This window comes from Pogonomyrmex barbatus, unplaced genomic scaffold (genome assembly GCF_055798465.1).
Source record: "Pogonomyrmex barbatus isolate J1 unplaced genomic scaffold, ASM5579846v1 scaffold18, whole genome shotgun sequence".
Taxonomy (NCBI): Eukaryota; Metazoa; Arthropoda; class Insecta; order Hymenoptera; family Formicidae; genus Pogonomyrmex; species Pogonomyrmex barbatus.
Window position 1 is genome coordinate 5,932,932 of NW_028297114.1, and position 17,262 is coordinate 5,950,193.

General features: G+C 38.7%; 2 protein-coding genes across 3 annotated transcripts in view; both read right to left on the bottom strand.

Moving 5' to 3' along the window:
• Window positions 1–17,262, bottom strand: part of PH4alphaEFB (prolyl 4-hydroxylase subunit alpha-1) — a 169,614-nt gene that overhangs the window by 110,814 nt on the left and 41,538 nt on the right. Inside the window, exon 1 of one of the 2 annotated variants that reach the window (XM_089075088.1) lies at window positions 13,946–14,086. The exons of the other annotated variant lie outside the window; for it this stretch is intronic. The gene's annotated coding sequence lies outside the window, so the exon portion shown is untranslated. Of the gene's footprint in view, window positions 1–13,945; window positions 14,087–17,262 lie in introns of those variants that run through there. 2 annotated transcript variants of the gene reach the window in all.
• Window positions 10,444–14,169, bottom strand: LOC105431774 (von Hippel-Lindau disease tumor suppressor-like). The gene is made up of 3 exons (XM_089075235.1): window positions 13,946–14,169; window positions 13,379–13,579; window positions 10,444–10,573 (listed from the first exon to the last, which is right to left on the bottom strand). Exons 1-3 carry the CDS (start codon window positions 14,167–14,169, stop codon window positions 10,444–10,446), a joined length of 555 nt encoding a protein of 184 aa, XP_088931361.1.

The following is a 17,262-nucleotide window of genomic DNA, read 5'->3' on the forward strand; positions in this document are numbered from 1 at the left end:
ACTTTGGGGGGGAGGGGGGGGGGGTTGTGCGTTGCGCTCGCTGAGCTTTTTCCCGGCGTCTCCCGAAATTGTCGCGCCGCGCCGCGCCGCGCCGCGACGTTGTTTTCAGAGAAACTTCCCTTCCTGAAATGGGGTAGCAGCAAATTCTCACTAACAAAGTTGCCTCGCCGTTTCTCGCGGCGCGAGGAAGATAAACGGTCGCCTTTTCCCGCCCGGTTGCTCTCGATTTTGTGGACGCCGCAAGAATGCGCCTCTTACGTGAAATAAGCTGCGAAGGCTTCGAGCGCGCATGCAAGAAGCGCGGCATTTCGGATTCCGTCGGATGCGGATTTTACACGTGGACGTGCGTTACGACGTTGCGACTCGCCGTCCGAGTGATTCGTCCGGGCGCGGTGGCAACGATCGCGGAATCAGCAACGTCGTCGGTCGAACGCCGCGATGACCGCGCGGAAACAATGTAGATAAGAGCATTAATCGCAGAGCAACTTGCGCAGTTAACACGCGGATAGGAGGTGGGGGCGCGGGGGAAGGGGAGCAGAGGGATTGCTGCACCAAGTGCAGTACAAGTACAAGGGAGAATTGATTAATTCCAGTCGTGTTGGAACGACCGCCGCGATGGGAGTCGCAATTTGCATTTTCGGACCAAAAAGCAACGCCCGTTAGTCGCCGCCGGAGTTTCCACCGAGGCACCGCGCCGGGCACATTCGTATATATCGCCTCATTGTTGCGCCACAACAATGGCACGGGGGCGAACAATGTACGTTTGTCATCGGGAAGAACTCCCGGTGTGTTCCTGGGATACCGGCTTCACTCGACGCAACACGGACAATAATCCAGAAGCTCCTTAGACGCCGCCTGTGATTTATATTTACTGACACGTCAAACGCGAGCGCGAATAATGGGGGACGCCGACCGGACGATGAATGCACTCCGACGAATGCATCGATGTTATTTAAGTCTCGCGATTTAGTTCCGTCGTTTCAACCAAGCCAAGTCCGCGTTCTCGTCCGATTTTACGAAAGCTCATCCGATTTTTAATCGTACTTACACGCCCGTTTCTCCCGAAATAAATAATATCGTGGAAAATTAAATAAATGTGCGACGGCGAATAACGAACGACGATGAAGCGGTTTATATTTATATTTCTATTACCGTACAAATTAATTTATCGACGCGTATATATTCATCGCGTATAAACTAATATATTTTCCAGCCGGGAGAAACGTGTAACATTTAAATTATTTTCTTTGTTACGTAATTGAAACGACCACTTTCTGCAATTCGCTGGTGCTTTTATCGATTTTGCCATCTGCCATCTGCCGATTGCCGATTTAAACGACCCACTTGGAGCGTTAATCCAATCTTCTAATAACATTTACAAATTATTCAACTGTTGTTGTAGCAAAGCAAGAATGTTTAACGAGAGGAGGGTTATTTAATGAAGAAGTTAAATAATGTGGAAATGCCATTTAACGTGTTTCATTCGTGGGCCGCATCTATTTTCCCTTGTCATCTCCCCTCGTTCTCGGAGGAGAAGCGCGTGTTGCTGACGAATGTCAACCGCGCTGATAACCCTCGGTCTATCTCTCGGAACACGATACCCCGTGTATGCAAATGGTGTACTTCGCTGAATACTAGCGCTGTAGTTTGCGAGATGCACGCGCGCGAGCGAGGTGGAGGTAAAAACGTCGACGCGAACTTACGGCCCTCATCAAACCGTGCCGCCACAATGAGGGTTAAAACGGCTGCACGCAGTCGAGATCAAATATTCCGTGGGGATTACTTTACCCGTGGTTAAAAGTAACAGTCGGCAATAAACGTCGGGAACAGCGTCCGCGGTGTGGAGCGTCGGGGGGGGGGGGGGAGGGAGAGGAAGGGGTGCGACGTTTCAGCTAATAAACGTTTCACGGCGGCTGAGACCGCGCCATTATTTTATTTCCGATTCGCCGCTCCGACGAAATTTTATTCCCATTTCGCCCACTCGGTTAGACTCGCGTTATCGTGAGCAACTTAAAATCATATCGCGACAAATAAAATCCTATCGGCACGAGTGTTCTCGACTCCGTGGAAAATGGAGTTTGTGTTTCTGTCGGGACTGAAGCACCGCACACGGTGTATTTTGTAACGCTGGTTATTGACTGATAATTACGGTATTATAATCAATAACTCTCGCCCGCGCGATTGGCCGCTATCTTTACATTTCATTAATTTGTCGGACAATAAGGTGAAAGGAGCGAACAAATATCAATAACATCCTCGCATAAATGATGGATAAAGTTTTGTCCGGCTGTATACTAATACCTAATGGTACTCAATCAAACGCGATAAACATCGAGACTCATTAAGAGCTCAACCATTTCGCGCTGATTAATAGGTACATAATTAATATACGGTTATTTTTTGCGTTCCCACTTGTTACATTTGTTACATTTTTGTTTTAATTTATTAAATAATATGTATTTAGCAAATGTAAATTGTTAATTCCTCTTTATTCGATCTAAATGACTTCAAAGGAATTCTTTGAGAGATCTTCTTTGAAAAAGGAGTCGGTTATTAAAGCTAAGTGCAATTAACGCGTTCTTTTCACCGCAGAAAATTCATTTAGAGATTGCTATAATTATAATAATAAAAAAAATAATCATCGTGTATTTAATTTTATTCTAATTTAATTTAATTGAATCTCATATATATATATATTATAACAAAAAATCCATGAGATTTCTCTTAAACTTCTTTTTTTTTTATATAAATTGCTGAAATTGCTGAATAATTTTTATATGAATGCATATCACGAATTTAAAAGTTTTTCAATATTATGATACTCAGTAAAATTGAACGCAACTAGCGCGTCTCCATGCTGCAGAAAATCCATTTATAAATTACTGTAATTATAATAAGAGTGTCATTAGTATAATTATTGCGTGCTAATTAAAATGTATTTAATTTTAACCAATCGCAGAAAACCACGCCACCGACATTTTGATAAACTGCCATACATTTTGATAAATTTCTGAACACGTTTTGATATATTAGAATAGCATTTTATCGATGAAGCGATATTCAGTTTAGCGAACCACTGATCCAGCGCACGCCGATTTAATCTTTTGCGTATCAAAATCTGATCGCGAAAGATGTGAGCAAAATGTCGCGTTTGCCCCTTTCTAAATCTTTTTCTTTTTTCGCGCATTCCGAATCTCGCGTTAAAGTTCATCGAGAGACAAAGAAAAGGCATTTCGTGCCGTATCGCGTTGTGTCACGTCGCGAGAGAAAGTCTCTTCCGGGCCGATCGGATCGGCAGATGAGCTCGAACGAACTCGCCTCTTACAACAATCGGATTCTATTATAATCGCGCGCGCGCGCGCGCGCGCTTTCTATTTTCGTGCAGCGGTTGGGGTACGCAGCAAATTAAAGGTCTCCGACGCGCGTAATTATCCTGCCGTTGCCGAGATAAATCACCGCGTATACTGTAAGAAAGAAGGAGAGAAAAAGGAAGAGAGAAAAAAAAGACAGCTGACGCAATGCCGCGATTATGCGCGCTCTTAGGAAAGAGAGTCCTCCCTCCCGCGCTCGAGAGGCAGGAGGCGACGAGGAAATAAGTTTAACGAGAGGATAATGGAACCCTTCGTCGCCGCTCGCGAAACTTTTATTACGCAGGTTTAGTTAGCGCCGCCGTGGAAGCAAGGAAGCGTTACGTAAATCGCCTCTTCTATCGCCACGGCCAAGATTCTACAATTTTCTATCAATTGTCATTTGTGACGTAAGTCGAAAGTGCATCCCCTCTGCAATGACGTGATTCTCTTGTCCGTGACTTCGCCTCGCCGACAGAAACGGAGGCATCGACACTCTTCAAAAAATTTTATCAAGAGAAAATTCTACGATGCGGAGATTAGTTGTTTTGCAAATAAAAATTTAAGTTTTATTAAGAAAAAAATACAAATGAAATGAGTGATGGTACAGATAAAATGAAATTTTTAAGTGTTCTGTATAAAATATCGTCGCAACTTTACGATTCCCGTGTGTTGTGTGCGAAGAATTTTTGAAATATATACATTTTCTCGTGGCGAGTTTTTAATATGACGTAAAGAAAATTGAAAAAGATGAAATGGCGAAATGAAAAATGAAGTGGCGCCTGGACATCACGACAACGTTTCTCGTTGCAAACTCGGATATGAACGGTAATGAACGAGCGCTTATGCTCGATCGCCCTAAATCGATATTGCAATCTCACACGGCATGGACTAATACACATTCTGTCACGTAACGCGACGAGTACCGCACAATGCATCATTGCGTTGTATTCGTTACATTGCTCTCTCCTTCCCCCTCTCTTTCTCTCTCTCTCTCTCGCCGGTGGGGGTGCAGCATGGCCACAAATATTTACAAGTCGTCAGCAGTCCACGGTCGGTTTCCACGAGAGCACTGGTGTTTACTGGAAGCTAGTTACTACCTACCAGTTGGCACAGTAGCCACCTAAGCAACTACTATCCGTGTCACTCGCCTCTCCGGAGACGAATATGCGTTTAAATACCAGCGAATGAGACAAAGGAAATGGGGAAGGAAAGAGAATGCGAAGAGGTCGTTGGTGAGTCGCGTGCTGAACCAGGCCGAGAATGAATGGGCGAACGGACGTATATACGCTCTAGATTGCACATACGTATAGATAGATAGAGAGAGAGGGGAAGAGAGATGAGGGATGAGAGAGAGAGAGAGAGAGAGAGAGAGAGAGGGAGGGAGGAAGAGAGAGAGGCAGAAGGGCACGTCGAAAGCGTGTATCAATATTGGTCGAAGCCGCCTAAATGTTGGTCTATGCTATCAGCACCGGCTGAATACATTATTCATGCGCGATAAAGTATTCTCTGAGCCGAAGTGCACAGTGCACGACGTACGCGCACATACGCCGGTCCACCTAATAGCGTTTCGAGCCGGAATATTTTAGGAAGTTTCTTGTTTCTCCGGAGTTGCACGATGGCTTCTCGGTGGCTCGTCATGTCACGATATACTAGACTTATTTTCCCGTATGTGGTGTGTGTGTGTGTGTGTGTGTGTGTGTGTGTGTGTGTGTGTGTGTGTGTGTGTGTGTGTGTGTGTGTGTGTGTGTGTGTGTGTGTGTGTGTGTGTGTGTGTGTGTGTGTCGAACGAGATCGCGCAAAATGTCTGAATGGACGCGAGTTTTAGGTGGAGCATGCGAGATGAGAACGAACTCGAAATATATCGAATGACAACATTTCATCCTAAAAAAAAATGAATCTAAGAAAAGCTCGTTGAACTCTTGCATTGCGTCGTGTGCATTTAAACATATAAACAAACATATGAACCGCTGGTTTATTGAATATAATCTATTATTGAGGACCATAAATCAAAGATAATAAACGTTAACCGCGGAGATAATTAATGACGATGGTCTATTTCTATTTTCTCATTTAAAATGTATTACCACGAGAGACACATAGAATATTCCATTTTGAGTATGACAGACCAATTCACATATATGTTTTGATAATAATTTCATCTGTTTTCCGGTTGTTCGCTCTGACCTTAATATCCGAAATGTAAAATAAATAATGGTATTTTCAATTATAAAGTGATTGTGTTTGATGTTTGAAAAAGATTTATATGAGTAAAGAGATTTAGTCCCGAATATTTTCTACGTGACATTAATAATTATAATACACACGCGATATTAATAATTATAATACAATATAAATAAGTTTCATAATCAGAGTCGCTCGAAATATCGATGCGAGATAGAAAAAAAAAAAGTCACGTGAAATTGCGATTTTTAGAAAAGAAGAAACGAGAATTCCCGATGCATTCCGGAAATCTGTGGAATTTCGACGCAGATTCCGCCAGACAATGAAAAGGAATTTCGCTAGGCAAAGAGGCAAAGAGCGGATATCCCATTTTACGTCGAACTGTTACAGGCGGGCCCTGTCTCACCCTCCGTTCTCTCTTAACCGCATCGGACTAACGAGAATCAATTTCTATGAACTTGAAAAGGGGACGCTGCGATTAATTAATTATCGGTTAAAAGTCAGGTGTAGAGGAGATATACCACTAACGAAAGGAGTTTCTGAAGAACAAAAAGAAAGTCGCGGGAGCGATAGAAGGGAAGAAAAACCGAGGGGAGTTTCGGTGTCGTTTAACGTGCGAATGGACGTCACTTTTTAATTAGATTCTTTCATAATTAACAAGTATTGCATTAGCACATAATAAATATTGATCTCGAGTTCGACGCCATTAGGGAAATAATTCAGAGCGTTACGCGTAATAATGTTTATCGCGTTTAATTGAAAAATTAAATTTTAAGCTATTAAAGTTATATAGATTTATCATTTCATTAAGAAGTATCATCGGACTGATGATGGACTGGTATTATTTCCGAAATATCGATGATCAAAATATCGGTAACTGATATCAGAAATTGATCGTAATGCGAGTCGATGTTCTTCCAAAATTCGACATGAATAGCATAAAGCCTTTCACATATGCCATTTACAATGGCTGTAATCGGAGTCATCATAGCCATCAAATGAATAGCTAAAATCACGTGTGCGAAGAGGAATTTGCGTCGGGTTATGCAAAATTTAGGTACGATCCGAATGGAGAGCCGTTCTGAAATCCTCTGATTTCAGATGTACGAGGCGGTACCGCATTCTTCCACATTTCTCTTCGTTTGCAATCGCGTCGGGTCGTATCGAGATTAACAAACAAATCGGGAAGAGTAAACTACGGTAATAAAAAAGGCGCGGCGCGATAAATTGTACGAACGTAATTAATTGTACGAGTGGATTTAATTTAAAGAGGCGGCGCGGCGCGGGAGCGCGAACGCCGTAATCTTAACAAGTTACTCCTTCGTTTTCACAATCGTGTACAACTGCGAATACTCGCTATTTACATTCGGCTACTTATTGAAATATTAATCGCATTTCCGCCGAAAGCGGCGGGGAAATTATCGACGTTCTTAGCGCGCAGCGTCCCCCGATTACGATGTCGGTACAAAAAGCGGCGGTTCCGCCCCTCGCGCGTTTTCTGCGAATACGTCGTAATTACCAATTACAAGTAACGACTAATTACGAGTAATTACGAGAAAACGCCATAGCAACGAGCTGTTCTTCTAATTAGATATCGGCGCAGGCGTCGCGCGACGCCGCTGTCGCATTCCTGGCAACGTAGCCGGTCGATTCGCGCTCGCCCCGCGCGATTCACCGATTGCTAATTAATTGGCGTACTAATTACGTCGACGTGACTTCGACACTCGCTTCGCCGTTTGCCATGGAAATGCCATGGAAATCCTCTCCTTCCCCCGTCGCGCATTATGCGCGTCGACGCATTGCGGCGACGATATTCCGCGGCATCCCGCAAATTTTATTTAATTCCGATAATGGGGTTACATAAAGAGCATCCTTAAAGTTTTTAAGTGGTTGCCGGCCGGCGTTTATGGAGCGGGAAATTCCTCAATTATGTTCCTAAGCCCTCCCTTTTTAGACATTTTCGCGTAAAAAGCCCCATCCTCACACGTATGAATCTTTTAAAATGACGCGTCTAATAAAATGCAACGTCATCTTCCATATCAGGTAGACTCATTTAACGAGGATAATGAGCTTTTCTCAATCAGCGAAGATTATAAATAATACTTTGAAATTTCCGGCTGTAATGCGCCTCTAAGTGGACGTACGCGAACTAATTGCTTCGAGGATATTCCATATATACGGGGTTTAATTGGCCCCCAACTGCAGCGGCAACGAAACCGTCTCTCAGAACTTGCTATCAAGTGAGAACCTGCTTAAAGAAGTTACTCCTCCCTTCCGTTCGTATCTGCAAGGGATGCGGCGATATAGCGCCTTGTCTTAAGCGCTGACGCGTCAGTGCGATTTAATAAAACGGAGTTTCATATTACGACGCCTTAATAACTATTAATTTCCATCTCTTTTAACCTTCCGAAGTAATGAATATTTCACAAGAATTTATGGTTCCGTATGATTCCGTTTCATCAATATTGCTCGGGAAAAACTTACGAAAAGAACAGTTTTACTAAAGTATTTATAAGAATTATTTGATATCTAAGAAACTTAGAAATTTAAAAATAATCTTGTTGGATTTCAAGAATATAGAGAACGTTCAAACGTAATATTGCAAAAAGTTTAAACAATTAACACGAGCGTTTTGCTATAATTAATTTCCATAGTCCAACAATTTTCAAATATATATCTGGCCAAATTTTTATATGTTTTAGCAAAATCGTTCTTTTCATTATTTTTACCAAAACAAGTATGAGATTAAACGTATTTTCTTTTTATTTTCTTTTTATTCGATATAAGTAAATCGCAAATTATTTTACTTATTTATCTCATTAAAGATAATAAACGTCGAATTATAATCGATTATAATCAAGAATATCATCAAATCGGAATATCGTGCAAATGTTATATTGTTAAACAATAGCCGATGGTTCAACAATTTAAAAATATCATTCGAGAGAGAAAAGGGAGACAAAACACAAATGCCAAGTTTGAAGACTGACGTTATTCTATTTTTTTCTATATTTTTTCTCTACGCTAATGACGTTAATCGATAATCTGGATTCCCTGTTAACAAAAGAACTTGAAAGCCTCTCACGAATGTATGCAATTGCAAATATTTGATTTGTAACAGTACAATGTTTGAACAGCGAACGCGTAAAAATAGGAAAACGCGGAATATGGCGCGGCAACGTGGTGCTAATATTCTCCTTGTGATCTTTTTTCACCAAAATTCATAAATTATCCAACGCAAAAAAGCGTAAGAAAAAGATGTGCTTGTTGGCAGAGCACATTTTGTATTACCTTAGCAAATATCGTTATTATTCGTTATTAGACAACGGAAAGACTTTGTATGAGATTCTCCATTAATCTCAATTAATTAAAAATGCCGATGGCGAAATATAAATCTATATAATTATTTCACTTCAGTTTCCAATATTTCCAAATCAGCCGAATAATTATTAATTTCGCATTAAATTTAACGTTGTGTGTGAGCTAACAATTATTTTGTCATTGAAATTCATTCTCAGAACAGATTACCGATACAGAAACACCAGTCTCTATCCGTTATCTACTCTCTCTTTGATTTTTCTATTACGCAAATAGTGTTCATGCAATGTTATTAAGTGCAAATTACATAATTGCATTCTTGTTAATTAATACATCCGGATCAGCTTTGCGCTACTGAAGATTCCCAATGGCGAAGCTCTCGAATTTCACAATGCGTACTTACATACTTTGTAATATATTTTGCGTAGAATTTCACAATATTCAAAGATATTTCAAAGTTACTATATGACATTTAATAGCGTTCCAATTTAAAATCAGACGTACATTCTTGAAAATTCTACCTACTCTTTCGGTCTTCTGTCAATAATTCGATATTTCATCTTCATAATTCTCTTAAAATAAAGATTAAAAGCAGCATGTACCTCAATAAAAAGTAATAATAATCGAATAGATCGAATAGGTGTATAGGTGTAAAAGAGGAGAATATCGCGCGATTTCGAAGGGCAGAAATATTTGCCGCGTTCGAAACCATTACCATTACCAGCGCGCCGCGTGTGTTTCGCGTGTTTTTCGTTTGGGATAAAAAAACTTTTCGCAATGCAAATAGACGTCGGTGCGCGTGCATGCGCGTGTCCCGACAATCGGTTCTCAAAAATTGAGAGCTCCTCCCCCTCCCCCCCCCCCGCGTAGCATAACTATTTTGCATGTCGCGGCGCGTGTAACGGCGGGCGCGGCTATTGCGGCAATCGCCATGGCGGTTTCCGCCGTTACGCGATGCAGTTTCATAGTTGTAATCGAAATGGTTGCACCTCGGGGAAACCGTGCGGTTTGTACGATCTTCCGCGGGGGCGTATTATGCGCCAGCCAAAAACCACAGACGACGAACTTCGCGGACCCGGTCATGATTAAACCAGTATTAAACCCGAACCCCGGGAACGCGGGAGGGAGGAGGGAGGGGGAGGAGGAGAGGGAGAAAGGTGTGTTGGTACCCGGGCGACGACGTCGAAGTGTTCGCGTAACAACAAACTTCGGTTATGAACTCCACGAATCTGCCAAGTGCATTTGCGATCTGCCGGGATCGTTGTTCCCGAGGTGGATTTCTACAAAGAGAGCGGCCATCATCGTCAACGCTTAAAATAGACGACGTCGGAGATCGCGACACGTTCTCATTTTTCATTTTTTTCCTAAAACGAACGACGAACACGGATCGATTACGGTGTAATTCAAGTCGGGCAAAGTCTTTCGTTGCAAGCGTGAATTATTAATGAAAATTTAAAGAGGTTCGTGAAAAGAAGTATATTCTTATCTTACTGATATTTATCGAAATGTCAGAGTTCACGCACATTGAGACGTCCGCTTCGCGTCCTAAATTTGAATGTTGTCTATTGTTAAGAGAATTAAACTATCGCTAAATTTATAGCCAAGCAAATTTTCCATGGAAATAACCTATTCCTATTTGCTCGAGTTTGGCCGGTTGCGATCGATCGTGATCAACTGACGAGTTAACCGCGCTAAATCCCACGGGAATGGCCGTATAGGTCAACCTGTAAATCCGTACGCAATGAAGACCAATGAAATTTACGAGAGATACGTGTGAGCACGTCCCGATATAAAATCGCCTCGCCAGAAGTTTCGGAAACGACCGATTCTCGCAATCGTGCAGAAATATTTAAAGTTTTAAGCATCGGAACATTAAAAAAAAAAAAATAAATAACGACCGATTGAATTTTCGATACAAAAAAAGAAGAGAACTTTTATGTGCGTCAAAAGGTAATGGTTAGGAAGAAATATGCCAATTATTTCCAATATAACTCGTAGATTAAAATGATGCATTCGTGTGGTTTTGAAAAACTGATTTTTTTTTTTTTATAAATTGGATAAGATAACTTCGAGCAGCAAGTGACTTGGGAATTGTTAATGATATTCCATATTGTTCATATTTAATTAGCCCTTTGTTCAAGATTTACAATTAGATGTCTCGACCTAGTTGTATATGTCATACTACATAGGTGGTAGGAATTTTTAATCGTTCCCACAGCTTGCCTTGATTTCACAACTCTCACTTCTCTCTCTCTCTCTCTCTCTCTCTCTCTCTCTCTCTCTGCTTTTGAATTCTTACACGAAATGATCGCCTAGATCATGATCTTCCTCATTTTCTCCAATTTTCTTTGTTGCGTCTCGTAAACATTGCGAGGATGCATTCTCGGAAAATTCACATTACACACAAGACCTAAAATTCTTTTTCTCTCGGTTTCACTATCGACGACGAGATTTCAATTAGAAGTCAACTTCACATATCCTCGATTGATCAAAGCATGGAATTTTACGTTATGCTGGAATATTAATCCGAAATAGGCAATAAGTCTGACTGCAGACGGGTCGTCCGATGACATTTCGCGATGGTTTAAAACCCATTAGGGTCACGATGGATTAAGAGGAAGTGACCAGAATCCATTTAGCGCGTGTTTAATCGATTGCCGACTATTCGAATAACCACGGTGAAAATTGACTTACCGACAGCCCTCTTCGTGCCCCTCTCCCTGTCTCTCCTTCAACTACGATTTTTTATCATTTTTTATACATATAATAAAAATACATATATATATATAATAAAAATGCACGAAAGACGCAGTAAAAATGCATTTCGTGCACTCTCGTGGAACAGCCATCGAATTTTAAATTTCATTTCAGCGACTATTTCATATAAGAGAAGTTCTCCTTCTTGTGAAACGTATGAATTTCCTTAAAGTAAAAGTTTCTAAAGGTTTCGGTATATAAATCACTGAGAGTTAGGTATTACGTAAAAATATATATTTTCTGTACAATTTTGCAGAAGCGTAACACATATATATCTTATATTTTGTACAATTGTAGATATATATATATATATATATATATATATATGTAGATGTATATATTTACTACAATAGTTTTAACATATTTGATAAAAATTACATTTCGGCGACGCGTCATTTATACATTTCACTTTTGAGCGTGCTCGACACTTAGCTAACTGTTAATTAACGAAGGAAAGTTTTCGGAATATCTATCGAGCTCACGTGGAAAACGAGAGGAACGTGAAAGGAGCGAAAAGGATGAGGCACAGAAGAGGAGCCGGTTAATACCTTCGGAACTCTGCTAACAAATTGCGGAAACGAGCTCGGATTACTATCGACGATTTTCCTGAAACTTTCTGAGCGGCATATCTAATCGAAATCGTTAGTATAGATGGACAGAACATTAAGAAAATTTGTTATAAAATTTTGTTTATTTGTTATAAAATTTATTTGTCATTAAACAATGATATGGATATATTACTATATATATAGCCGAAAGTTTTCATATTCTCAGTTGTACAAAGTTTTCATGCTTCTGAGTATACAAAATAAAAATAAAATAATTTATTCGCTTATTTATTCCTGAAATGAATGTGTACGATGAACATGGCAAGTTTGCATAAAGTCTCAAATCTCGGTTCTTTAAAGTATTTCTTAAGGATATACTACACCTATTTTTATAATTCTTATTTATAATGAAAAAATTATGAAAAACTTACACGTTATTCTAAATCGTATTTAAAAATAATACAAAAAAAGTTGACTACTAGTTTAAAATACATCTGATTCAAAAATCTGATTCAAAAATTACTTAAATAAATAGATAGAAGTATGATAAAAATGTAATTAAAAAATAGTGACAAAAATATTTTTTTCATTCCAAATAAAAATAGATATATTATATTCTTAAATGAGAAAAGAAAGATATATTTCAGCATATAAACAAATTTTAAATTAGAGAGAGAGATCTTTATTAAAACTTAATACCCTTTTCGCAATTCTTCTTCTTTGGAATATTTTTGCAACAATCATAATTATAAATTTAAATACTTTAATGTATTCCAATTAATCCCATTAAATTGACATAGAGTTATTTAATGCAATTCATTAAAAAAATATATAATTCTGTTTTATCGAACATAAAATATTAATTGATCTACAGTATATTGTTACGAGTTGTATATATTTTGTGTATAATAATGATATTAAATAAGATATTAATTATATATATTATGTGAGTTACAGCTATATGCGTGTTTATAAAAAAAGCCATACGACTTATTCTTATCTGTACAAAAAGATGATATAAACCCGTAAAATATTTCCTTTATATTTACAAATGTTCTAGTTTTTATTTTTGTTATTATTTTAATTGCACTATTATATTATCGCGTGAATGTGACAGCATGCTACGAGAGAGCACGTGAATGTCGGGGCTTCCTCGGTAGCATCGAATAAAGTTCTATCTGGAGGCTCCGTGGAATGTCGAGGAGAAAAGCGTGCGAGTCATACGTAAGACAGTTTTTGATTACTCTCAACGATAATTCTTGAAGAGTGAACATCGGCAGTCTGATATACACATTGGTCCTTTCGATTCGTCGCGGTAAATCTCTCGGCCTATCCTCGTACTTGAGAAACCACGGAGCGGGAAAGTAAACGTCACGTTGATCCACCATGTACCTGTTTCGTTTCATCATTACTAATTCGTCTACTCTAAATTGATATTTTTACAAAGAAAATACGTCATAATTTGTGGATAAACGAATGTTTAGTCGGAAATGCAAAGGAATTAACTCACGAAAAATTGAAATTTTATCGACAAAATAATTTTTGCAATTAGCAATTAGATATAGGTGTAAAATAAGTTAAATAAAAATGTGGATAATATTGTATCAATTTCTTGGCTAATATTTTAAATTGCGGAAATATAAACTTTTGCTTGCTACGTGGTGAAAATGGTGGATTTCGTATCTTTGTCCACTGACGCTATACGATAAATTGCAGTTACCCATGATTTATTGCGACCGATATCGTTGGTATAATCAATGGTAAGACAATGATTATTCTCTTTACACATACCTGACGCCTGTTTCTTTATTGATGAAAATCCATGGATGCGTATGAAACGTGTTCATTTCTCTAGAGCCTCCGGCTGCTAGATCGCCATAATTAACTGCTTGTCCCTGATAATCCATCCAGTATAAAGTAATAACGTGGGGTGTCGTGTTAATAAATCTGACGAAGGATTCGTGCTGACTGTTGAGCGACCGCAATATCGGTCCCCGCTGTTGATTTTCGTCCATTTTGCGATTTTTATCCGTCCGCTTCCTCTTCTTATTTTCGTAATGGAATTTCGAGTTCTTTACTAATCTTTCTTTCTTCTTTCGCCTCGAGAACTGGAATTAAAGATTACGAAAGAGAGATTAATTAAACGGCGGCATTGTATATTCGAACTCGATAAATACAAAAACCGTTTTATTTAAATTTTTGTTATAAAATATTAAATTCTCTCTTTTTCTCCTCTCTCTCTCTCTTTCTCTTTTTATAGACAGATTCATTTTCCGGATATAATTTTTTACTTTTTAAATAAAAAGTAGGATTTTAAATAAATCGATTTCTTTGATGCTATAAAAAATGAACTTTTAACTCGGCAAGCGAATTTTTTTTCAATCGTATTTCGTTTCCCGATTAAAAAAAGTGGTGTATCGGTGACCAATAATCTCCTTAAAGTTTCGATTTGCCTTTTCAACAAACCAAATTGAATTCTCGAGGGCGATACGCAAAAATCTGGTTTGTCATAGCCAAACAAATCTATATATCTATAAAAATCGATTTATCAAACATGGCTGCATCGCTTGAATTTGAGAAACAGGGGAAAAAGAGAGGTAAGCAAAATCGATAATGTCGCAAGAATTTACCGGATTCCAATCCGATTCGACTCAAGATATTTCGCAAGAACTCGCACAGCGAGTTAAAAATATTTAACTTAATAATTTAAATCTTCGATAACAGAGAAATAGATATAGACAATCTTATATCAAATTATATATATACATACGTGAGATAAAATTAGTGTAATGAAAAACACGAATTGAACAACCGTCAGTTACGTACAACAAAAATAGGAATCTTTTAGTTTTCAAAATTGGATAAACTCTATCGTATCGTGAATTATATTTTTATACGTATAATATATATATATATATATATATATATATATATATATATAAATTCGTATTAATAACAATGTCGAAGATCCGATTACAATGCACGCCGCATTAAATCCGCTTAAAGACGAATGCGCAAGAACTAATTAGTTGCGTGAATGATTAGCGACGATGAAGGCGAGGGATCGAGTGAGCATTTGCGATTTCAGTGGAGTTTCGAAGAGTCTCAAAGAGCTTCTAGAGACGATTAGAGAGAGAAAGAGAGAGATGACGGGGGGGAGAGAGAGAGGGAGAGGAGAGAGAGAGAGAGAGAGAGAGAGAGAGAGAGAGAGAGAGAGAGAGAGAGAGACGCGTTTTCCGGGATTGTAAACAGGCGAACGCAATCGTTCGCATCTGTTGTAACTTGCATTTTCACCCTTCGGCGTACCGTAAAATCAAGCAATCCGTTAGAGACGATTCGCGCTCTCGATGGCTTACAAAATAGTGAAACAATGCCGACGAACGTCGAAACTCCATTACGGCTTTTTGCAGAGGCAAGCGGCAGCGGGCCGAGAGAGTAATTACCATGCGAGAATTTCCCTAATACATATTATGTACGAACTTTTGTGCGCGATTGTGCATTCTCGTCGTGTTTCGACTTTCGAAATTAATCCGCTTGAGAAAGAAAGCCTTAAAAGCGGGATAATCGATTTTACAGCGATTAGCAACATAAAGAGATTTACCGCGAGTCACATAATCGTAATCGCCCGATCTCATACGATCTCGATCTCGATCAGATTCTTCAATTTGATCAATTTATTGGAACGATGTCTCTCGCTCATACCGTGCGGTACCACACGATGATAAGAGATAAACCGTCGGCGATAATATCGATGATAACAATGGTAAATCGGCTTCAGTAGTCAAACTTCCACAAAAGTACAAAAGCAGACGATAGAAAAGTTCTCCGAGTTTTGTCGGTTTTCGGAAATTGCTTCGCGATTCGAAATGTGACGGGTCTGCAGTCAGAATTAGCGACAACAGCGAGGACGAGATTTACGTCCGCCGAGTTCCGGCAATAAGAAGTTATTCCGTATATCTTGCGAGATTTATCGTGACGACTCTTTCTCGCGGGATACGAAGTTTCGGCGGAAGTTTCATCCGTACTTGAATTCGAAAATTATGCCTGTATATCATAAAGGTAATCTTACCATTTTATTTTGCCAAATCAATTTTATGTATATGTATATACATATATTTGAGTAAAAATAATGTTACGTATAATGTCGAATAAATAACCAATATTAATCAGATTTTTCATATAAAACACGTTTACGCTCGGAATACACAATGGTATCCAAATGACTTTTCTTAATTAAAATATTTCAAGCTTCCCAAATTTGTAATTTTGCGCATATAAATACTAATACCAATATAAATTTACTATATACTAATTTATCATATGAAATTTATAATTATAAATTTATTATAAATTTATTATATAAAAATGTATTATATAACAAATAATGTTATTGTTATGCTTTTATTATCCGTATATCTGAAATAACTCGGATCCGATTTTAAAATCTGAATATTATATTGTACTACAGTACCTAGAATATTTTAATATGATTAAAAATATTCAAGATTTGACTATTTATTGAGATTTACTTAAAAATTCAAAATGACAAAAATATTATTAATTCTTATATAATTTTTCTTTAAACTTGCCAATAATAATTTTGAGATATTGAAGAACAAAATAGGATAATGAGAATTCTTCATAAGGTCACGTTTGCCCGGTCGAATTTATATTTTTATCACCGACACGCGAATCTACCGCACAAAAATTCTGTAACAACTAAATTACTCCGCCGGGAGAAATATTTCTGCGAGCCCGGAGCTCTTCGTGCGCAGCGTTGTGAAATTTTCCGGGGACTCTCAAAAGCGAAAATAGCGTTCATGCAGGAATCCGAACATGGCGACGCCAAACATACCGTTAAAGCGTAAAAAAAGGGAAGGGGCAGGAAACGAACGGAGCGAGGCGTTACATTAATTCGCATTTTTGGTGACGAACTCCGCGGTTTTGCTTGTTCCAAGTGACACACGTGCTCTTTTTTTCTCTCATTTTTTGCGTAGCCTTTGAAAATATTTCACTGAAAAAAAATTGGACAGATTCGCCACTTTGACAGGCTCCGATTACCTTAAAAATATAATAAACGGCAGGCGCTTCGCGCCTACATGACGAAT

What these genes read in the sequence shown, in the direction of transcription:
- LOC105431774 (XM_089075235.1), bottom strand. Translation starts at nt 14,169, where the DNA reads ATGGACGAAAATCAACAGCGGGGACCGATATTGCGGTCGCTCAACAGT. An exon ending in AATAAAGAAACAGGCGTCAG is followed by an intron (nt 13,580 to 13,945) that starts GTATGTGTAAAG and finishes ATATCAATTTAG; the next exon opens with AGTAGACGAATTAGTAATGA. An exon ending in GTAATCAAAAACTGTCTTAC is followed by an intron (nt 10,574 to 13,378) that starts GTATGACTCGCA and finishes ACGGATTTACAG; the next exon opens with GTTGACCTATACGGCCATTC.